A 25,308-nucleotide genomic window follows, 5' to 3' on the forward strand; every position below is an offset into this window, starting at 1 on the left:
ATATCTACATGGAGTTGAAGAAAATACAATAATGCGGCAAGTCGGGGGAGTGGTGGGGGTTGGGGAGGGGTAAGGGACGGCGGAAGAGGGAATTATGGGAAAAGAGGGGAAATAGTAGAAATTAGAGTAAAACTTAGTTTGTCGAGAAGAAGTTTTGTGTAGTGGAGTTTTATGAACTGGAGTGCAGTGTGGTGGAGTTTAATATCAATTATGGTAGAGTTTTTTGAAGTGGAGTTTTGTGTTGTGTTGTGGACTTTATGTTGTGGATTTTTGTGTAGTGAAGTTTGTGTGGTGGAGTTTTGGGACATGGAGTTTAGTGTAATTAAGTAACAGAAGAGTTTTGTAATACAGAGTTTTAATTTGTGAAATTTGGTTCAGTGGAGTTTTGTATAGTGAATAGTGATGAGACTTTGTGTGGTGAGTGTGGTAAAGCTTTGTTGACCAAAATTCATTTCAAATGGTTTATAAAAAACTTAAATTTTTGACGAATATTTATCTTAAATGACATTTAAGCAAAGAGAATAGAATATATATTAGAGTGGAATTTAAAGAATCTCTCGGTATGAACTTGTTCAGTCCCTTTCAGCCTGAAAGGGAATTCAAAGTGTACAAATCATTTAAATGTTCACAAATTATATTCAGTAGAGTACATTAATACAGTATGTTCCCTAGACTTTCAATTTCAATTTCGAATGTTTTAAAGCTGTTAAATAAACTTTATAATGAATTAGGTGAATAAAAAACGTCATTTGATTTATAGTCTTAACGGAAAATCATCGTTTGTAAAGTGAAAGGCATAGAGTCTATGTGAAATGATCATTGGTCAATTATGAAACCAGCCTATTTAGTATTTCATAATTTGGTTTTCTTTTAATATTAATTTTAGATTAACTTGAAAATTACATTTACAGTTCCTTTGAAAGCACTGTAAACGTAATTTTAGGTGGCTAATCATTAGCATGATTAAGTCACAAGTTCACAACGGTATTCCCTTGAAAGCTTTGTCATTCATTTTTCCTCTCAATGTTGGTTATTTATAATTGCGGTTTGAAATGACTTGCGCATTTCTGCTTCATAATCAATATTAAGGAAGTATTCGCCAGAACTACGCTTTTCAAGCTAAGAAGACGATACCGTTGTAAATCGAATGTTTTCCTCTTTTTAAGAAATATTACTTAAAGTAACGCCTATATTCCCGTTCCTTTAACGGGTAAACCTTTTATTTAATATATACAATCTCTGACACACATAAGTTAGTTTATAGCCGTGGGGTTTTGTTTGGGGGATTAAAAGAATTAAATAAGGATTCCAATTAGTTTTATGTTCCCTTTGGAACATTTAGCATTCAGAAAACAGTATTTGAACATCTTGATAAAATTTGGTTCAGTTTAAAATTAGAAATTTGAAAATGTTAAAAAAAGAGTCTTTTGGCATTTATAATTATTGATGAGTTGTAGCTTGTGACTTGTGACTTTGCGAAAGTACTATTGAACTTCTATATTTTTACATCGGAGGTGTTAATGATTAAAATATCGTGTCATTTTTCTTTCAAATAAAATTATATCTAAGATTTCTACTTTTTAAGAATTTGACATGTAGATTTTTATATGTTTCAGAGATAAAAAGTAATGGGGCTGCATTGAACTGTGTTTCTGTTTATCAAGGCTCTTTCATTTTGATAAAGTAAAATCACATAAGCCCAAAAGTTCCATATCCTCGAATAACAATAACATCAATTATAGGAATCAGGAAGCAGTGAATTTTAGGCTTAAAGAGCGGCACCGTCTTGTTCAGGCTTGGAGGTCAGATATCCAGGTATAGACTAAAAATGCAAAGATAAATAATTCTAAATAGTATGGGGGCGACCTTGATGCACCTAACCTTTTGTTTTATACTTTTATATATTTAAAAAAATTATAATCACCATTTGAGTTTCATATTTGTAAAGTCTTTAAAGAAATAATGTGAACTACTCATGTATGTCGTAAAAAATATTAATAGTAAAATCTACAATTGACTTGCTGCTTTCAAAAACTAAATTGCCTGCTGGCCGGATGTTTGTCGCATGCACCTTTGACCCTCTAGTAAAAGTAAATTCAACCTAAAGTCTGACCGCGTTAACCTTGTAACACCGGCTAGTCCTATTTAGTGACTGCTTTATTTACGATACAGTACAAACTAGGACCGGAAAGGTTGACCCGGCTCGGAATTTCAAATGTTCTACGGCAACCCGTGGTCCTGCAATCTGTTGCATCCAATATTCGGCCTAAAGTTCTTCCTAATAATAATAAAAAATATTGCAGACAGAGCTAAACGCAAGTATTAGAGAGACTGCTTGTTTGGAGGTAATTTTCAACAAAAAAAATATAATTCGTCCAACAACAAAACAAAATAAAATCTTGAAAAAAAAGGTTAAATGCATCTCTTCATTATTATTTATGTTATTTAGGAGAAAGTGAGACAATTGGAATTTGCCTTGAAACAAACAGAGAGACCTCTTAGGGTTGGTACAGACTGTTTACAGTACAGGTACAGACTGTTTACAGTACAAGTACAGACTGTTTACAGTACAGGTACAGACTGTTTACAGTACAGGTACAGACTGTTTACAGATATAGAATATTATACCTCTTAATTTCCCCCTACTCTGTACAACATTATATACCCGTACTCTATAGAACATTATTAACGACGACCCTTCGTTTTTTCAAAAGCGATCGTTTTTCATTTTCTAAAAGTTCAAAACGAGTGGTTCGTTTTTAAAAACGATCGTTTTATCCCAAAAATGAACTATCGTTTTTGAAAACGATTGAAAAACGAAACAAAAACCGATAGTTCAACGATCGTTTCCAAAAATGATTAACAACACCCCCTACTCTGTACAACATTATACCCCCTAATCTGTACAACATAATACCTCATCTATACAACATTATACCCCGGTACCCTATGCTACATTATACCCCCTACTCTGTACAACATTATACCGCCACTTTATAGAACATTATACCCCCCTACTCTGTACAACATTATACCCCCGAACCCTATACCACATTATACCCCCCTACCTTATACACTATTATACCCCAAGTACATCACATACTCCCTACTCCCTGCTGCAGAATAATGTTTTTGTTCTCTGCCTAAAAAAATAATACAACAAAATGTTTTCATATTTAGATTACATGAGGTTTTTCATTATTTAACTCTTTAGGAGACGGAACTAAAACATTATATTTAGTAATTCCAATACAACGTTTGAAATAAAAAAGTTATTTAAGTATTATTAGGTATTATATTACAGTAACCAAAATCAATAGAAACACGCGACAATTTCAATGAAAAAATAAGGAAAAATAACCTAGTTTTGAATACAATAATGAGCTGAGATTTATAAACTTGAGCCCGAGTAAACGCGCAAAAGTTGCCAGATTTCACTTTTGAAACACGACATGAAACGTGTGGCCAAACAGGTGTTGCGTTTATTAACACCCAAGTAAAGTTCAAAACAAGGCTTAAGTTAAACCTAATCTCAGAACCATTGTGTTTTAAATCTAGAGATTAAGTATTGATCTACATCTTAATTGAATTAATCTAATTCCTCTTCAATATCATGAGATGTTTAAACCCTGCAGGGTTAACTTTAATTATCAAGGAATCAAGAAAAAATTTTCAAATTTTCAAAATCCACGCAAAAGGTCCGATTATTTATGATTTCTAATTTATATTTACGCATTCAAATTCTTGGACATTATTATATAATGTTGAAATTGTTCATGTCTAAAAACAATTAAATTTGTGTTAATTTCAAATTTCATTTGCAAAATAACTTTTCTGCACAATCAACACAATCAACAAAGGCTAAAGTTCGGCGCCTACTTTTAAAATCTGAGCTCAGCTCAGTTGTAAATCAAGAATGTTTATATTTACAAAATATGGAACTTTCTCTAATCAGAATTATCAAAACTATAACATTAAATAAGAACAAACAAACACAAATAAACAAATAAAGAATTTGAATACAAAACCTAACCGTGCACAATTGGCCTCGATAATATATAAATTGATTTTAAATCAATTTTCAACATTAATAAATGCCACGCTTCAATGTGAAAAATAAAAATAAATGTGTAAATTTTTCATAAGTTTAATGAATAACGCTTTATGTTGAACCTAATTAAGCTGGATTGATAATCTTTCCTAAAAATCATATTAAGAAGCAACAAATTTTGCTTTCACCCCCAGAAAATAAATATAACACTGTTATTTTGTTTCGCAGTGCTATAAAGTTTTTGGACAGAAATTCTCTCTTTATCGAAAGGTTCAAGCCTTTTTAAATTTAATTTTGTCCCAAAATAATAGTGTTGTTTAAAAGGTAATTATATGAAATGCTTGTGTACTTTTCCTATTTCAATAGCTATATCTAGATCAAAGCTTTGAAACAAAGCAAAGTCAAAATATAAAGTTGATTTCAATTTTATTTTTAATTAAAAAAAAAATTTTGGGATATATCCTAAATTTTTTGGAGAAAATCTGGGAAGCAAACAAAACTTTATGGCACACGTGATATGATATACAGCTAATTTAACATTACAGCACGATGATTACTTTATAGCACGTTCATTATGAAATTCACGATGAAGTGAGGAAGAATGATAAAGTACAAAACAGTTTCATAAAATACTTTTTTAACCAGAAATATCTTTAAAAGTTAAAAGTTTAATCGTTTTGTAAAGTATGAAGAGAAATTGTTTATAAAAATATAAGAAAATAAAGACGACATTTTATCTATAACTATATATAAATATATTTAATGTATGTTTTATTAGGTCTGCTAGGCAAGGAATAGATTTAGTGAAAGATGAGGTGGAAGTATCCTTAGACAAAGAAATCTCTACAATCAGGTCTTTTTTATAGCTTACTAGCTCATTATAGATCACTAGCTCACTAGCTCAATATAGCTCACTAGCGCATTAGCTCACTAGCTTCCTAGTTTACTAGCTCATTACAGATTACTAGCTCACTAGCAAACTAGCTCCCTAGCTCTCGAGCTCTTAAGTTCTTTAGCTCACTAGCTCACTAGCTCACTAGCTCACTAGCTCACTAGCTCACTAGCTCACTAGCTCACTAGCTCACTGGCTCACTGGCTCACTAGCTCACTAGCTCCCTAGCTCACTAGCTCACTAGCTCCCTAGCTCACTAGCTCACTGGCTCAGTGGCTCACTAGCTCACTAGTTCACTAGCTCACTAGCTGATTAGCTAACTAACTCTATCGCTTACTAGCTCACTAATTTACTTGCTCTTTATCTCACTTTGCTTACTAGCTCTTTAGCTCACTATCTTGTATACAACTAACTACCAGATCTATACTATTGGTGTCTTGATGTATTTGCTGGCACTGACAACTGGTTACATAAATATTCCAACTTTTACTCCAGAAAATTGGTTACATAAATATTCTAACATTTACTCCAGAAAACTGGTTACATATATTCCAACTTAATTTACTCCAGAAAACTGGTTACATAAATATTCCGACTTTTACTCCAGAAAATTGGTTACATAAATATTCCAACTTTTACTCCAGAAAACTGGTTACATAAATATTCCAACTTTTACTCCAAAAAACTAGTTAAATATATTCCAACTTTTAATCAAAGAAAACTGGTTGCATAAATATTCCAACTTTTACTCCAGAAAACTGGTTGCATAAATATTCCAACTTTTACTCCAGAAAACTGGTTTTATACATTCCAACTTTTACTCCAGAAAACTGGTTACATAAATATTCTGGTTACATATAGTCCAACTTTTACTCCAGAAAACTGGTTTTATACATATTCCAACTTTTACTCCAGAAAACTGATTAAATATATTCCAAATTTTAATCACAGAAAACTGGTTACATATAGTCCAACTTTTACTCCAGAAAACTGGTTGAATATATTCCAACTTTTACTCCAGAAAACTGGTTGAATACATTCCAACTTTTTTCCTCTTTTTATTTTTCTTTGTATAAAACTAAGCAGGAGGGAAAGTTTAGAATAAAAACTGCATCTTTATTACAGGCAAACAAATTTTTTAATTTATTTTAATGAGTTTTTGCGTGAAACAAATTGAGTTCTTGCCCCAAACTCAATTTTTTAATCTTTGCAACCTTTTGGTTTGATATTTCAAAATTAGAATATTTGGTCTGCCAGAATTCATCGTTTAAAATATCAACAATTAATTTTGCAGAGACAAAGGGATTGTAAGATCAGAGTTTGTGGCAAAAGATCAGCTCCTTTACAATTTTTATTTTATTATAATTTTATTAGATTCATCTTGAATTCTCTCTAAAGGTTCTGTAAGATCAATTTTATAATGACTTTATACATTACTAAGTTGAGACTGACCGGCAATGTATGGTGGTTGATGAACTGAGAATGTAGTATTGTAGAGCAGTTTTTAGGATTCATTTGAGACATATAAAACATTTTAAAGATCTATAATTACTGAGTTTGAACGCTAAGTCTACTTCAAAATTATCAACTTGGTTGGGTACTTTTTGAGATTCGGTTTTTTTAAATTATTAAATAACGACGACAAAAAATACTGTAAAAATTTCATAGTAAACTAAGAAAATGCTTAGGAACATATTTCTCAACAGAAATTTGTCAATAAATCAATGTTAGTATCAATTATTTCGTAATTATAGATCTTTAAAACATTTCATATTTCTCAAATGAATCCTAAACAATTTCTCTATAGATCTACAATACTTCAATCTCAGTTCAACCACTGTATATTGCCGGTCACCTCCTTTAAAGCTTTGTCTGATTAAAATATCCCTCTAGGTATTTTTAAAACCTAATAGCTTTCATTTTGGGCCTTCTACAAAAGTGACTTGCCCATTTCTTGCATCTTGAAACAATGGAGAAATTATTAAAACTTGTCAAGCTAGAAACATGACGTTATCTCTCACATTGTAGATTAGATTAGGGTTTCAGAGGTACCATTTTGAATCATGCATGCCCATTATACGTTGAAATTCCATTAAACTTAAGACAAAATCAGAGATCAAATACAAATGTCTCCCTGGATTTTTCATCATACGTCTTTGATTGAGAAAATTAGAAGGACAGGGGCATTTTGTAGCAAAAAGTTGGGGGGGGGGGGGGNCTTATACTCTGTAGAGAACCAAGCAAGGAGTAATAAACTAAGGAGAGATCAACTTATACTCTGTAGAGAACCAAGCAAGGAGTAATAAACTAAGGAGAGATCAACTTAAAGCCTGTAGAGAACCAAGCAAGGATTAATAAACTAAGGAGAGATCAACTTATTGTCTATAGAGAACCAAGCAAGGATTAATAAACTAAGGAGAGATCAACTTATTGTCCATAGAGAACCAAGCAAGGAGTAATAAACTAAGGAGAGATCAACTTATACTCTGTAGAGAACCAACCAAGGAGTAATAAACTAAGGAGAGATCAACTTTTACTCTGTAGAGAATTAAGCAAGGAGTAATAAACTAAGGCGAGATCAACTTATACTCTGTAGAGAACCAAGCAAGGAGTAATAAACTAAGGAGAGATAAACTTATACTCTGTAGAGAACCAACCAAGGAGTAATAAACTAAGGAGAGATCAACTTATACTCTGTAGAGAACCAAGCAAGGAGTAATAAACTAAGGAGAGATCAACTTATACTCTGTAGAGAACCAAGCAAGGAGTAATAAACTAAGGAGAGATCAACTTATACTCTGTAGAGAACCAAGCAAGGAGTAATAAACTAAGGAGAGATCAACTTATACTCTGTAGAGAACCAAGCAAGGAGTAATGAACTAAGGAGAGATCAACTTATACTCTGTAGACAACCAAGCAAGGAGTCATGAACTAAGGAGAGGAAGATAATACTGAAACGCTATTATAGATAGCTCCAGAACTAGTTTCATTGTAAGTAAACATGATTTACTAAATGATGTTTGCTTACAGGGACTGAAGAGGTAATTTTAAGTAACCTTACATATATACAGTGGAATGATTGGTTCACAAAGGCACCCATAAAAGCTTTGTCTGAATAATAATGAATCAGTATTGTTTCTTTTTGGAAAATTTATTATTTTTGGGGGGTTATCTGTCAATGTGACATATTTGAGGAAATTGTTAAAAAGAAACACGTTTCGCGCCAGAAATACAACAATTTAATATCTGACCCATTTTGAATCAGATACTGTTGTTAACTGAGTGCCATTGTAAATTAGGCATGCCCCTTTTTGGAATATTTTGAATAATTCTGAACTTATCCATGGTAAATTGTAACCAATATTTATCCTCTCTCCCTAGCTCTACTCCTATAGGACCCAGCCAAGATTAAAGACCCGGAATGTTTGGAAGATACTTAGGTTGGTAACTATCCCTCTCTCCTTAGCTCTACTCTTATTGGACCCAGCCAAGCTAAAAAGAACCCTAGGACTGTCTGGAAGATATTTAGGTTGGTAACTATCCCTCTCTCCTTAGCTCTACTCATATAGGACCCAGCCAAGATAAAAAGACCCCCATGAATGTTTGGAAGATATTTAGATTGGTAACTATCCCTCTCTCCTTAGCTCTACTCCTATAGGACCCAGCCAAGATAAAAAGACCCGGAATGTTTGGAAGATATTTAGGTTGGTAACTATCCCTCTCTCCTTAGCTCTACTCTTATTGGACCCAGCCAAGCTAAAAAGAACCCTAGGACTGTCTGGAAGATATTTACGTTGGTAACTATCCCTCTCTCCTTAGCTCTACTCTTATAGGACCCAGCCAAGCTATAAAGAACCCTATAGGACTGTCTGGAAAATAGACGGGTTTAAACTATTCCTCTCTCCTTACTCCTTTGTTATACTCATGGTCCCTGTCAAGACTTCTGTCCTTAGCTCTTCTCCTAGTGGACCCAGCCAAGCTATAAAGAACCCAAGGACTGTCTGTAAAATAGTAGGGTTGGAAACTTCCTCTCTCTCATTAGCTCTACTCCTATTGGACCCAACCATGATAACATACTCCTTGTATTGTCTGGAAAATATTAGGACTGAGAACTATCCCTCTCTCCTTAGCTCTACTTCTATTGGACCTAGCCATGATAAAAGACTCCTTGTATTGTCTGGAAAATATTAGGATTGAGAACTATCCCTCTCTCCTTAGCTCTACTCCTATTGGACCTAGCCATGATAACCAAAGATAATATATATATAGATATGCAGGCAGGTAGAAACCTCCTTCCTAAATTGCTTGTAGCAGACAACTAATTTTTGAACCTCTTAGAAAAGGTGCAAGGAGAGACATCTATAGCAAATTGATTACTTTCTATATTCCNTTTCAGAAGTTTTAATGTATAAAAAGCGTCTTTGGACTTTTCGACAGATAGTCCCACGAATAGGAAAATAGATCGTAAGAATCTTTTCATTATAAATTTGTAAACCCTGTAATAATTATTTATCATTATTCATTTCGTTATTTTTTTTAGGAAATAAAGAGTTTTCTGCATTATCGATTTTGATTCGTGGATTATACCTTGTCTATCTGTTCATCGTCAGAATCTTGTTCCTTTGCGACAACAATTATGGTTGGAAACTATTCCTATCTCCCTTAGTTCTACTCAAAATGTTGGACCCAGTCAAGATAAAAAGATCCCTGGGAATGTCTGGAAAATATTAGAGAACTAGCGCCAACTGTTTAAATAGATTAACGATGAGAATACGTGCCAACTCTAAATAAATATATATTTAGGATTTGATAGGAACACTTACTCATTCACTGATTATAAAAACATACAAATATTATACAATAAACTTCTTATGTATTTTAATGTGCACATTTTTATTACAGTATCCTCACAGGATGAGACTTCAGAAACGACTGTACAGACTTTATACTGTCTATTTCCTTACATTCATGATGTACCATTGTTTCTTTCTTTGCTAAATCATTGAATAAGCCGCTAAAGAACTATATTCAAGGCAAAAAACTTAATTTAGCCCTGGGATTGTCTTATGAGATGAGCATTACTGTCAATTTGTCTTTATACTCTCACCCTCTGTCGGTTACCCGGTGTACTTAACAATTAACAAACTCGAAATCAGATATTTTGGACGAATTACAATTGAAGCATTGGACCAAAAAAGAATTTACAAGTTTCTTATGTTTTTGTTTTCGTAGATTTCGACAGATTTAGTAAATTAGAGAAAGATAATGACCGAAATTTTTTTCTTTTTATTTTAGAAAACAAGAATCACATATGTCAAGTTTTGATAATATTAAAAGACATTTTTTCTAGGGTTTTCCAAGAGCAGATGAGAGACAAACTAGATTTAGCATCTTCGCAGATAGATTCGAATATACGAAAACAGGTTTAATCATTATTATAACACAGATTACACCGATAGATTCGAATACACGAAAACAGGTTTAATCATTATTATAACACAGATTACACCGATAGATTCGAATACACGAAAACAGGTTTAATCATTATTATAACACAGATAACACCGATAGATTCGAATACACGAAGACAGGTTTAATCATTGTTATAACCAAAGAGAATAGAATATATAGAGAGGAATTTACTAGAAAAAAGTGTAAAACGGCCATTTTGTTCCATACTGCCGGTGTACTTCACATATTTATGCTATATAACCTGTTGGGCCCTGAAACATCATTTTATAGAAAATCTAAAATTATTGTTAAAAGAAAACCAAATTATGAAATAGGCTGGTTTCATGATTGACCAATGATCATTTCACATAGACTCTATACCTTTCACTTTACAAACGATGATTTTCCGTTATAACTATAAATCAAATGATGTTTTTATTCACCTAATTCATTATAAAGTTTATTTAACAGCTTTAAAAATTTCGAAATTGAAATGAACTGTATTTATGTACTCTACTGCATATAATTTGTGAACATTTACATGATTTGTACACTTTGAACTTCCTTTCAGGCTGAAAGGGACTGAAAAATTCATACCGAGGAATTCTTTTAATTCCGCTCTATATATTCTATTCTCTATGGTTATAACACAGATTACACTGATAAATTTGAATACACGAAAACAGGTTTAATCATTGTTTTAAAACAGATTACACTGATAGATTCGAATATACGAAAACAGGTTTAATCATTATTATAACACAGATTACACCGATAGATTCGAATACACGAAAACAGGTTTAATCATTGTTATAATACAGATTACACTGATAGAATCGAATACACTAAAAAAGGTTTAATCATTGTTATAACACAGATTACACTGATAGAATCGAATACACGAAAACAAGTTTAATCATTGTTATAACACAGATTACACTGATAGAATCGAATACACGAAAACAGGTTTAATCATTGTTATAACAAAGATTACACTGATAGATTCGAATACACGAAAACAGGTTTAATCATTATTATAACACAGATTACAAAGACATTTCTACAGAATTGCTCGTTAATTTACCTCACAGTAATCCAAAGATTGCAAGCTCTGACGCTAAAATCGATGAAAATTTTGCCATTAACTTCTAAATAACTAAAGTTAAAAATAAGTGCTTTGTGGATTTAAATAGTACGTATCTTGGCTACTAAAATAATAATTAAGGTAAAATGAAAGTTCCAAACGTGGCAACACTTTAAAGTTGGTCAAGTCTTAAACATTCGTATTATCAGTTTGTATCTATGTGACCTTTCAACACCGGGCCAACTGTTATTTACAATATGTTATGTGAGCGATATGTGCACAGTACAGTTTATGTAACCACAACAAATGAGACTTCAGAGATGACTGTGCGTAATTTATAATGTCTGTTTTAGTAAATTCATGAGGCAGGAAACTAAATATTACCTTGGAATCGTCATTATTTTTCATGTCGTCTTTGCAGTCTCATGCTTTCGGGTTAATCTTATTTTTAATCTCTATTTTTACCAGATTTTATAGAAATTCGCGCAAAATATTTATAAATTCAGAGTATACAAAACCAACAGAGTATCGACAACGAAAAGAAAGTGGTGGCTGTTGCACTGTTCTATTCTGTACATTTCTGTTATGTATTGTACTGTACTGTACTGTAATTTTTTTTTCAGGCACAGCTTCAGGAAGATCTGGACAATAAGGTGAACAATAAAATTGTATTTGTAAAACAAAATAGCAGTTTTCCATTTTCTAAATATTTATTATTTTTCTTTCATTTTCCTTTATATTTCGGCAACCGGTGTATTCAAAGTTCTTCATTAGCATTAAAGGGACTGTGACTGTAAGCGTTGTTTCAAATGACCCTCAAATCTACATGCAAAAAGGGTGATGCCAATAAATTAATTTAGTTATTTTAGAAAAAAAATTTATATTATTTTTATAAATATATATTAGCTCATGGAAACTAAGTGTTTGAGAATAGAAGCATTTAAGTAGATTGATAATATGTCGGACATCTTTGATCCATTAAAGGTTTAAGTGGCACTTTATGGGATATGACCCTTTTTAAGTTAGTCTCTTGAAATTACGCTGCCCCTTAAAGGAAGTTAGTTTTCACACAGAATAAGAGTATTTAAGCTGTTAATCTCAGTCTTAAAGTTTTATTTGTTTATAAAACCTTTGTATTATACAAATTCTGCTAGTTTAACCCTGGATTATATCATAATAACCTCAGAGCCCAAAACTTAAGACAGAGTATCGTTATGAAAACCAGTTTTAGAACCAGTTTCACAAGTGGGGTTAGACAGTTTTGTGGAAATAGATTTTTGTTATGAAATTTTATTATATCTAGTTTCTTTATATTCTCCAATTTTTTCTAATCTTTTAAATCGAAATCTACACAAAGGTTAAGACCCCGAAGAGGAAACTGTGGAGTTTCGTTCAACTTTTTTAAAATTTCGGGCTCAGGATTAGTACAGTACGCATCGTACTGTATATTTATCAAATTTAGAAATGTATAGATTTATAATAATATGATATTTAATTGAATAATATTATTAAGCTTCTAATTTAAAATTATTATTATAAACTATATTCTAGGAAGATTAACTATATTCTAGGAACATACATTTCAAAAATACTCTTGGGTACTGGATTAAATAAATGGCTTAACTCTAATGGAAAAAATAACCTTTAAAAAATACAGTTGTAGTATCAAAAAGGTATGTTTTTTTTCTGGAGAGGGTTCAAAAGATGACACAAAAGTTTGATTTTTTTTCATTTTTCATTTTCTCCACTAAAAACCTTCTCTGAATTCCTAGGATATAACCCCATGGGTAAGGATAGTACATGCCGGGAGCTGAAAATAGTTACATAATACCTAAAACCTGCTCTGAATTCCTAGAATATGACCCTGGATATAGATAGTACAGGCCGGGAGCTGAAGAATATATCTAAAACCTGCTCTGAATTCCTAGGATATGACCCTGGATATGATAGTACATGCCGGGAGCTGAACATTATATCTAAAACCTGCTCTGAATTCCTAGGATATGACCCTGGATATAGATAGTACATGCCGGGAGCTGAACAATATATCTAAAACCTGCTCTGAATTCCTAGGATATGACCCAGGATATAGATAGTACTTGCCGGGAGCTGAACAATCTTTCTAAAAACATTCAAATCCATGCTGGAATAGAAAAGGTGAACTATTGATTTATAAATGAGATTGAAATATTTGAAAATTGTCCAAAAGTGAAAAAAAACTTCTTTATAAGTTACTGGTTACTCGCCCAAATTCCGATTATCTCATCTTTATACCTTTGATATTTGAAACATGAAATATCCATAGATAAATCTGATAGCAAAAGTTTAAAATATCAAAGGCATGCGTGATCCGGTTGAAAATGGATTAAAAAATTAAAGTTTGTGTAGAGAAATCAGTTTCTTTGTGAATTTTGTGCAAAACTGAAGTTTGGATTTGTGGAGTAATTGCATGTAAGCATAGTCCTGTGGGGACACCGCACATTTTTAAATTTTTTTTTTTATTTAATAATTTTTAAAAATTCAATTGTTCAAGTTGGATGCAAACGGATCAGAGCCGGAGTCCTGGAGAAAATATAGCTTGAAAAACAGGTCGAACTAACAAAAAGAATCGAAAATATAATTATAGAATTTTGTTTTTGATGTTTCAGTTCAGAGAGGAGTCCCAAGCTTCCAGAGCTTTGTCTGCGCAAGGTTTAAGATAAAAAATTCATAAAATTTCCATATTCATTTAAATTAAGAAGTTTAATTTTGATCCTGTTGAGAAAATTGTTTATTCAGGAAAATTAATCAAAATAGTTTCTTTACAATTTTGATCAAAATAAAGATATTTTTTAGCGGATTCTACTGAGTTCAAGAAATTAAATATATATTTTATACTAATAAACTAAATAATCAGGATTTATTTTGGAAATCAGTTTTCTTGTCATTAGATTGATTAATCAACCCTTATAATAATGTTAAATCCTCAAAATTTATCAAAATTAAAATACTTTTGATTTATCTTAAAACCTACTTTATTAAGTTCGGCTCGACATTGAAAATCTTTTGAATGCCGCGTGTAGTGAAATGGTTTCACACTGGAATATTACAAACCAGGTACTTAAAAGAACCCGATAGCGTCTGTTTCAATCAGGGTTCAGTCGCGTGCTTGGTAAAGATTCAGTCACGTGCTTGGTGAAGATTTAGAACCGATAGAAATTGCAACGTCGGTAACATCTTGCTATCTATCTATCTCATCATCCATTTAAAGATTAAACAGTGTCAATTAATTACCGAACCCATTCGGTCCTAAGTAATCGTATTTGTTATGCAATTACTTGTACCGTCAAGTCTAGTGTACCCATCGTGTAGTGGACCGTGGACCCACTACGTATGTCATGTGTATTGATATGGCAGTTCGAAGATTTAAGAAACAAAAATCGAAAGCTATTCAAGAAAATCTGCAAAAATTCCTGTAAAGATTGCGAATCCAGTTCTCGCATTGAGTTTGTAAAAAGTATTTTTCCAGCAAAGGGTAAAGACTGCCTCAGAAGAATTATAAATATTGCTAACGTTAACATCACTAACAAGTAAGGGAAAAAAGTAAAAAGTAAGAAGAAAGAAGTCCAAATGAACCCGCGCATTCTTTTATATTTAAATCTGCAAATTTACAGGTACTTCGTAAACCATTTCATTTATTTATATGTTTCAACAGATTTAAAAATCCAAAAAGTTACAAGATATATAAGATAGCCTGCCGATAACACAATCGCAATTTAGATAAAGATTTTGAAGGTAACTTTTAAAATCGATAATGTCATTTTTAAAATTATTTAAGTGAATTACTTAAGGCGACTCCAAATATCATTTTTTTAGGCTTTTAAACAGAGAATTCAAGAATGTCAAGAAACTCATAAACAACTGCAAACCAAGGTTGTATGAAAAGAATAAAAAGAATAAATTAAAAAATATTTTAAAAGACAGAGCTAAACACTCTTGTCTTTACCAAATAAGATGAGGGCTTTCTTCCATTATGGTTTTTAAGTAAATTATGCATTAAACCCATCCTTTATGGGTCAACGTTCTAATATTTCGCTTTCGATGCTACCAAGTAGAGAAGTCTTTTGGGCCACACGAACATCATTCAAAGCAGTAATCTGCACTTTATTACTCTATCCAGACATGTTAATTGCAAAAAAACATTTTCATTATTTAAAACCGACTCATTGAGTTTCTAAAAAACTAAAATTATCAATCAACGGAACAATATTTCATAGGTAAACAAAATGGTTTTGAACTAGAAAAATCCAGAAAATTGTGAAATAGGAAGACGACATTAAAACATAATTTCAGCGTAATAGTTGATGTTTTTAAAAAAGCAAATATTTTGTTAAATCAGTTATTAAGTTTCATGGGTCTGTTTACACTGCATGTTTCATCTTCTGTGTCTCATGTTCATTGACCTATTTGAAGTCATAACTTGAGTCTAAAAGTCGTCTTCCTATTTCATAGTTTTCACTGTAATTTCAATAATGTTACTAACATTTTTATTAGGGATTATGTGCTTAAAAAATTTGACTACAATTCGGAAAAAGAGTAAAATTTTTATTAAAACTAAAAACGACATTTTTCAAGAACGATCAAAACTATAAAAAAAAATTTTAGTTGAACTTAGTGAACAAGGAGATCATTGACCTGGACACTCATGTTAACAAGATAAAAACTGCGATACGAGCAAAGGTAAATATTTAAACTAAAACTGTATATTTAACCCTAATAATTAATAATTTACAAAAAAACAGGGGGATCTTTTTATAATTCTGAAAATTAGGGTATTTTAAATTGGTGCTAGATCAGTCTTTTTAAAATATATGATATAGCTGGGAGTCAATGTGTTGCTTATATTACAGTGGTCGGTGTTTATATCAATACAGTGAAGATGATTTCTAAAAAGTTTTTTTTCAAGTTACAGGTTAACAAGTTAACAAAGATTAGTTGTTAATTGTTAATATAAATACATCAAAGATTTTATGACTGAACTCAGAGGAATGAACAGAAAAAATAGTTTTGTATTAATTGTAAACTGTAATTCAGTATTTAAAAAAACGAGTATTGTTTATGCCCAATTCTTTAAAAGGTTTAAATATCCCTCCTTAAACAAGCCGCACCCCCCCTTCTCCCTTCCCCCCGAATTACGTAAATGTTCGTTAATTAGATAGACCCCCACCACCACTTTGTACACATACATATAAACAGTTTTTATTAATCTTCATGAAAGAAACAATCTCAAGGAATACTATTTGCCTTGAAACATTCTTTAAAAAGTGAAAATTTGCAAATTATCTTTTTCAATATCATGAACTGAGTTCGTTCCCTTTTGTCCATTTGACAGCCCATTTTTTTGAAAATTTTTTTTTCTTGTGATATTTTAACATTTTTTATCGATTTGATGGTTATTATATCGTTTTAACTGACGAGGGTCAACCAATTCAATAAAATGTGGAACTACTTTTTTTTTACTCTATACAGAGGTTTGGTCCATCACCAGCACCGAACTGTAAAGCTTCTTTTTTGTTTCCAAGTTAATGTATATTCATGCTGTATGAAATCAAAATTGAAACAGAAAGTCGACCTTCATGTATATACATATATATATATATATATATACGACGACGACTGCAGAAAATTCTAAATTTAATCATAAATTTTTAAATAGCTGTATTTAAAACTTTAAAATTTGGTTTAACTTGACTTTTAAAAATGTTTGTTTTTAAAGATAAAACTTGTCTAATTCTGGAGATAAAAGTATTCTTTCCTAGATTAAGCAGTTTCTCCGAGGTTCGAACTTTTGTATCTTCAGACAGCATTAATCCATTTCTTTTAAATTATAAAATTATGTTAATTCTTGTCAAGAGTCTTAACAAGTCCGACCAATACAAAGCTACAAAAAACTAATCGTTTAAAATCTGAATTTTCTGCCGTGGATATTTAATTTAACAAAATTTAACAAAAGTTCCGATCTATCCCCATAAGATTGAGAGTAGTATGATTTTTTTTATGATTGAACGCAGTTAGCATAAAATTTAATTTTCTAATGTTTATATCTTTGCAACATGGTTGTGTTCCCCTTTGATTTTTCAAATTTAAATTAGTTAATCTAACAGAATTCATGTTTGAAATATCATAGAGGTGGGTATAACTCTTGTACTGCGCTTATCGAAATCAATGCTTAATTTCAATTTTTTATTAATCTACAGATTTATTTGATCTTTATTCGATATTCTGTGAAGTGTCAATTAGAAGTCAAAGAATTTTTCGTTCATTCAAATTAGAACAATAAAAATTACGGACATCCAAAATCAAGTGATCAAACAGATTTTTCGTAAAATCCATAGCAAGCACTTTGATTTTTGATTTTTTTAACTTTATTTTGTCGGAAAAACTAAACTTGTTACATCAAACAAGAGTGATTGCAGATTGCAAATTGTAAACAGGCCCTTTAAAATCTCTATTACAGGAATTGAGTTCTTGCCACAGACTCTGATTTAAATCCCCATATCTTTGTAACCAAATGTATTAGACCTTAGATATTTTAAACTTTGAATTCTGTTAGATCAAACAATCTAAGTTTGAAATATCAAATATTAGAAAATCAGAATTTGTGGCAAAGAATCAATTCCTTTATTTGTTTAGGGTGGTCCACTTAAAGTATCCCAGACACGGTTGGAGAAACGAAGCCACAGGTTAAGAAAATCATCTTAATTTGTCATATTATTAACCAGTAATTTATCCGTCCATAACTGATTTTCTGCATTTTATTTAATCGTTACCAGAAGGAAACTACGGTGATAACCAGAAAACAAAGTATAGGAATAAGATTTTACACTCAAGTTACAACATTAAATAGTCCAATGGAACACAGCAATTGAGTAGGATAAACAGACCCATTTCACTTAATTAGTGATGCAATAAGTGTGTAAAAAACTAATTGCTTAGTATCAATATCAAATACACTCAAGTATTACTGTAAAGTCTTCTTAACAGTTTTCTGGTTATCACTGTTATATAGTGTATACTGTCAAATGACTGTCAATAATTTAAAGAAGAGTATTAGGGACTTTGTTTTATATTATCCCATAAACGTCAAACATGGCTGAACCGATCGAGCTCAAAGTAAATGTGTCTTTGCCACAAACTCTGATTTTATAATCTACGATAAAAAAATCTACGTTTAAAACATCATCAGGAAGAAAAGATATGGGATTAGATGATTTGAGTTTGAGGCAAAGACTCAAATTCTTTGTTGTGACAACTCAGTCACAAGATCCCATCCCAGGGAAGGTTTATGGATGGTTACAGCGTAAAACGTTTACCCAAAAGAAACATCGACATTTGTTATTTTTAAAAATACGCAAACTTAGACTGCAAAATCTGCGAAATACGATTTTCAAAGAAAAATGTCAGCTTTGAACAGTATAACAGATAAAAGCTAAAATTCTTATTAGAAAAGGTGCGCGAAAAGCTTAGTATTATAACTGTTTCTAGTTTCTAACTTTATCTACTTTTCAAAAGAATCATATTCTATATGGAGGGGGGAGGGGGGGGGGATGTAATTTGCTCGAATTCAATCAAAAGTAGTGTTCAGGGTTCACATGAAGTTTTTACTTAAATCATAATTTTAAAGGAAAACTTTCTGTTATTTAAATTTTTTCATAAAAGATTGATTAAAGTTCAAATAATCTTTTAAAGAGGAAAATCTATTCAATCGACACGTTTGATCAAAACAGATTAGTATTTCATCAATATTTTAATTTTATAAGATATATCTGGTCTAATATTGAATTAAAATTATAATTTATTTGGGTCTGAGGGTTAAAGTGAGATTAAAATATATATTTATACTTCTCTGGAACTGCCGAAGTTGTGATTCTTATTATAAAGTAGATTCAATATAGATGAGATTTATTTAGACCTGATGTTTAGATATATCTAGGCTTGATATTGAGATATATCTAGGTCTGATATAGAAATATCTACAAGCCTGATATTAAGACATATCTAGGCCTAATTTTAGTATATATCTAGGCTTGATATTGAAATATATTTAGGTCTGTTATTGAGATATGTACAGGCCTGATATTGAAATATATCTAGGCCTTATATTGAGATTTATCTAGGTCTGATATTGAGATATTTCTAGACCTGATATTGATAAATATCTAGGCCTGATATTTAGATATATCTAGGCCTGATAATGAGATATATATAGGCCTGATATTGAGATATATCTAGGCCTGATATTGATAAATATCTAGGCCTGATATTGAGATATATCTAGGCCTGATATTGAGATATATCTAGGCCTGATATTGAGATATATCTAGGCCTGATATTGAGATATATCTAGGCGTGATATTGAGATATATCTAGGCCTGATATTGATAAATATCTAGGCCTGATATTGAGACATATCTAGGCCTGATATTGATATATATCTAGGCCTGATATTGAGATATATCTAGGCCTGATATTGAGATATATCTAGGCCTGATATTGAGATATATCTAGGCCTGATATTGATAAATATCTAGGCCTGATATTGAGACATATCTAGGCCTGATATTGATATATATCTAGGCCTGATATTGAGATATATCTAGGCCTGACATTGATAAATATCTAGGCCTGATATTGAGACATATCTAGGCCTGATATTGATATATATCTAGGCCTGATATTGAGATATATCTAGGCCTGATATTGAGATATATCTAGGCCTGATATTGAGAATTGTTCTGATTCTCCTCACCTGAATCTAGTGAAGGAAGTGACCCAAATTCAAGAGAACGTGGATAAACTGAATGAGGTAATTTTTCATATTTATTTTTCATATTTATTTTTCATATCTGTTTTTCATATTTATTTTTCATATTTATTTTTCATATTTATTTTTCATATTTATTTTTTATATTTATTTTTCATATCTATTTTTCATATTTATTTTTCATAGAACATATTTAGGGGGCGTCGGCAGCACGCCAAAACCTTGATTTAGTCAGAACAGCCTGTTGAAAATCCTATTTTAAGAGTTTTCAATGAAATAGCGGGTTTTCGGCCAAAATTCTTATCTAAAACATAACTTTTAAACAACTTAGAGACTTTTTTATAAAAAATTCTTGAGCAGCCACGCCTTATTTGACATAAATAAGAGGTTTATGGAATAAACTCATTTTGTCTGACCCCCCCTTATACCCCACTGTGTACCCCCACCCTATCACCGCTTTCCTACGGCCCCACCTCAAAACTGAAAACTGACAATTTTGTTGTTATATAAGTCAATATTGTTTTGTGTTCCGAAAACGTCGATATCGACGTCTGTCCATAACTTTAAATGTCAATATAATAAACGAAAAAAATGTTGTTTTACAATGTTTTTATTTATTTATTTTTATAAAAGATGATTACAAAATTGTACAACAATATTTTAAAAGTATTACAGAATTCCAATTTTTCCCACTTGTGGATTCTTGAGACCCCGGGAGTCCGGACCTTCCTCTGGGAGATCCCAGGACCCTGTAAGTGGGAAACAGCACCCCAACAATTATTTTTGATATTTTCTAAATAATTGGTATTAGACTGTACATTCTTCTTATCTATTCATTGGTTCAGAATTCTGCTAATTTCTGCTTCTTTTTTTAATTCTGTCTGATATTTCTGGTTTGTTGCAAGGAAGTTTTGCTCATTTTATGTTTCTAAATTCAATATCTCAGCTGCTGATACTGAACCCATAAACAATCTTGAATTAATAAACCTTGCAAGTTTTCTAGAATTGATATTTGCTATCTCATGCTAGGTTTGTAGATTGTTACATGATGCGTATACTAAATATAGATCTATACACAATTAATGCGTATTTTTTCCATATTTATATATATAAATATAAATGTTCCATATATATTGGGTCAAATGTAGATGATGCTGAAACTTTGAATCAATTCTGAGTTGATGCTCTCGCCCATAATGCCGGTATTGTAAACGGTATTTCATAATTAATCTACATATATGGAGTTATCCTTGAAATAAACTATTTCAAGTGTGCTTCTTCATAAATCTCTGACTCTGAGGAGATTAATGCAGCAAGGAAGATAGTATACATATAATTGTCGAAATTAAACTCTTTTCCAGTCGTTGTTCCTCAGATCAAGGTATAACGCGTATCGTTGTGAATTAGGCCTGCTACTCTATTAACCCTATTATGGCAGGGGAAAGCTTTAGAGCAAAGGTATGGAAATGCAATAATGAAGACGTTCATAGCCCTAGTCTTAAGGCCTGCTATCAAATTAACTTGTCAAGGGCTTTTCAAAAATTTTAATGTTTGAGTTGTAGCTTAAATCGCAAAAACGTTATGGGCAATTCAAAACATCTAACACCGGCTATACATGTAAATTGAGCTGATTGTGCATTATTTTTAAAGACAAATTTTAGGATTCATTTAATACCAATAATACGTTTTTTCTTTTCATACTTGTTGAGCAAGGCCGCAAAAACTTTAAAAATCTCATTGTTTGGAGGATTCATTTCAAGAATTTTTTTTATTATTCAATAACGATGTCGAAATTATAACAAAGATTGTAAAACAAACTGATTAGTTAAGCTTTTAAAACTATATAGTTTTCCGGCGGAAATGCGACAATGTTTTATCTAATGTGTATATTGTAGATGCTGAATGAGGCCCAGGAAGCTCGAGCTGACCTGCTCAATAATAAACTGGTTCTAGAGAGGGATTTACAGATTAAAACTATCAGCCTCAGGTCAGATTTGGGAACTATATATATCTGCTATTTTTAACATTTTAGTTGTTTAGACTTTCCGGTGGGTCAAATAATTAGGGTTTCCAGCGAACGAAACGTTTCGCGAAAAAATGCGAAAATGCAAAACTTTTCTTTCATATTTCGCAAACTTTTCGCGAAAATGAGTAGAGGAAATAATGCGAAAACGATGCAAAATTTCGCAAAAAAACAAAATGCGAGAATTTTGCGAAAATATTTTCGCAAAAAAAATTCCGCAGAAAACCACTTAAGTTTCTGTCCGTCCCGTACGCTCAACAAAATTTAGCTTGCCATGAGCCAGCCAATTACAAGAAAGAATCTTTTAAATGGAGCGTATTTTTAGCGAAATTTTCGTGTTTTTTTGCATAATTTCTGTTTTTTCGCATTTTTCCGCGAAATTTGCGCATTTCCCATTTTTTAGGAAAATTTCGCAATTCGCAAAAAAACGAAAATTTTCGCATTTTTCGCGAGCGGACGAAATGCGAAAAAATGCTTAATTTTCGGCGAAAACAAAATTTTTCTATTTTGCTAGAAACCTTAGTCAAATTATATGAAATTTAAGATATTGGAAAAATCTATTCTCTAATAGTTTTGTGCAGCAAAGATAAATGCATAAATAAAAGTATAAAAATCAAACGGTTGATTTTCCAGTTAGTTTACTCACGTCAATGCCTATAATGTCTGTCAGAGTCAAAAATGATAACACATATTATAAAGCCAGGGAAACTGGGTCCAGATTTAATGGATGGCAAGATATTAAAGACAAGTTAAACCACGTAAACAAGTTGAAAACTTCTCCTACGCTGAACCGGGAGCACAACTTCACGTGAACGTTGATTCAACTATGACTGTTGTTTTTAAAACTATTACTGATTCCATATTTAATGAACAGCTGAAGAAGTAGTTGAACGTCGCAATTAACACAACGTCTCTTTGACTTTAACCAACTTTAACCTGTGCACACAAGAGAAGCGGTTCAACTAAATCTACGCGGTTCAAATACGCCTTGCTGTTTATTAAATCTGGTCCCCCAACGAGTAGGTGTATGCATAATGCTTTTATCTAAAAATTACACATTTTCAAATGATATAAAGTAATTGAGTCTTTCCCACACATTCTGATGTTCTAATCCCTATATCATTGCATTCCAATATCGTAGACCTTAGATATTTCAAACTATGAATTCTGTTTGATCAAATAATCTAAATTTGAAATAACAAATGTTTACACGATAAGGTGGCAAATATATAGGGAATAGAAAATCAGAGTTTGGGGCAATGACTCAATTCCTTTGTCTGTTAGGCTTAGAGATGAGCATCTAGGTTAGGCTTAGAGATGGGCATCTAGGTTAGGCTAAGAGATGGGCATCTAGGTTAGGCTTAGAGATGGGCATCTAGGTTAGGCTTAGAGATGGGCATCTAGGTTAGGCTTAAAGATGGGCATTTAGGTTAGGTTTAGAGATGGGCATCTAGGTTAGGCTAAGAGATGGGCATCTATAGGTTCGGCTTAGAGATGGGCATCTAGGTTAGGCTTAGAGATGGGCATCTAGGTTAGACTTAGAGATGGGCATCTAGGTTAGGCTTAGAGATGGGCATCTAGGTTAGGCTTAGAGATGGGCATCTAGGTTAGGCTTAGAGATGGGCATCTAGGTTAGACTTAGAGATGGGCATCTATGTTAGGCTTAGAGATGGGCATCTAGGTTAGACTTAGAGATGAGTATCTAGGTTAGGCTTAAAGATGGGCATCTAGGTTAGGCTTAGAGATGGACATCTAGGTTAGGCATAGAGATGGGCATCTAGGTTAGACTTAGAGATGGGCATCTGGTTAGGCTTAGAGATGAGTATCTAGGTTAGGCTTAGAGATGGGCATCTAGGTTAGGCTTAGAGATGGGCATCTAGGTTAGGCTTAGAGATGGGCATCTAGGTTAGACTTAGAGATGGGCATCTGGTTAGGCTTAGAGATGAGTATCTATGTTAGGCTTAGAGATGGGCATCTAGGTTAGGCTTAGAGATGGGCATCTAGGTTAGGCTTAGAGATGGGCATCTAGGATAGGCTTAGAGATGGGCATCTAGTTTAGGCTTAGAGATGGGCATCTAGGTTAGACTTAGAGATGGGCATCTAGGTTAGGCTTAGAGATGGGCATCTAGGTTATGCTTAGAGATGGGAATCTAGGTTAGGCTTAGAGATGGGCATCTAGGTTAGGCTTAGAGATGGGAATCTAGGTTAGGCTTAGAGATGGGCATCGTTTATAACAAAAAAATAAAAAGGAAAGATAAAAATCGTTCAAACGAACTTGAAAAAACTATCGTTTATAACGAACAACCGATTTTTATGAACATTTGATTAAAAACACGTTTGGGTTTTCACTGATCAGGGTACCCTTAATGCAAAGATTGCACTTCCATCATAATTAATCTATTTTATTATTTAATATTATAGGATAGATGAGCAAAAGTGTCTGGCTGCCAGGAATGTATTTATTATTTAACATTTTTTTATATTTAAATATTTTATTGAATTTTTTATCAAATTTTTTATCAAAATAAATACAGGAGTAGGTTCCCCTACCAGACAAAGTGCGATGTTGCCTCGAAGAACCCAGTCTATTATTATGTTTACTATAATATTGTATAACACAGATATTTTCATTTTTAAAACATGATTTGTATCAAATTGAACTAAAAGAGAACATTAAAGTATAAATTATTTTGTTTAAAGGGAGTGTTCCCGAAAAATTAAAGGGGGTTTAGGCTTACGGCGAAAAAGTATCGATGGTGATCGCTACTAATCTTACTTCAATATGTTGCGTCTATAAGGAGAAAAATGTTAAAACCGACTCTTACTGAAGAACTTAGCGTCGGCCCAAACAATTTCAGAAAGTTGCAACATACGACTCTGATCGTGACATAAATTAATTTAATTCCAAACAAATCATTCAGATATGACAACCTATATCATTTATTATTTTTTGACGCATTCGGATAAAGTTTATATGTCATGATATTTTATATTTGTTTTATAT

General features: G+C 32.1%; 1 protein-coding gene across 1 annotated transcript; it reads left to right on the plus strand.

The window, feature by feature from the left end:
- Positions 1 to 1,735: 1,735 nt before the first annotated feature.
- On the plus strand, positions 1,736 to 25,053 carry LOC111715787 (tektin-3). The gene is made up of 17 exons (XM_023491154.1): positions 1,736 to 1,815; positions 2,304 to 2,345; positions 2,450 to 2,529; positions 4,830 to 4,904; positions 10,294 to 10,366; positions 12,102 to 12,131; positions 13,552 to 13,635; positions 14,012 to 14,067; positions 14,132 to 14,169; positions 14,501 to 14,574; positions 15,334 to 15,390; positions 16,123 to 16,197; positions 18,151 to 18,200; positions 20,233 to 20,323; positions 22,177 to 22,268; positions 24,726 to 24,755; positions 24,839 to 25,053. The coding sequence occupies exons 5-17, from the start codon at positions 10,310 to 10,312 to the stop codon at positions 24,918 to 24,920; spliced, it is 816 nt and encodes a 271-aa protein (XP_023346922.1). The 5' UTR covers positions 1,736 to 1,815; positions 2,304 to 2,345; positions 2,450 to 2,529; positions 4,830 to 4,904; positions 10,294 to 10,309; the 3' UTR covers positions 24,921 to 25,053.
- Positions 25,054 to 25,308: the final 255 nt, after the last annotated feature.

Source organism: Eurytemora carolleeae, unplaced genomic scaffold, assembly GCF_000591075.1.
Source record: "Eurytemora carolleeae unplaced genomic scaffold, Eaff_2.0 scaffold1862, whole genome shotgun sequence".
Classification (NCBI taxonomy): domain Eukaryota; kingdom Metazoa; phylum Arthropoda; class Copepoda; order Calanoida; family Temoridae; genus Eurytemora; species Eurytemora carolleeae.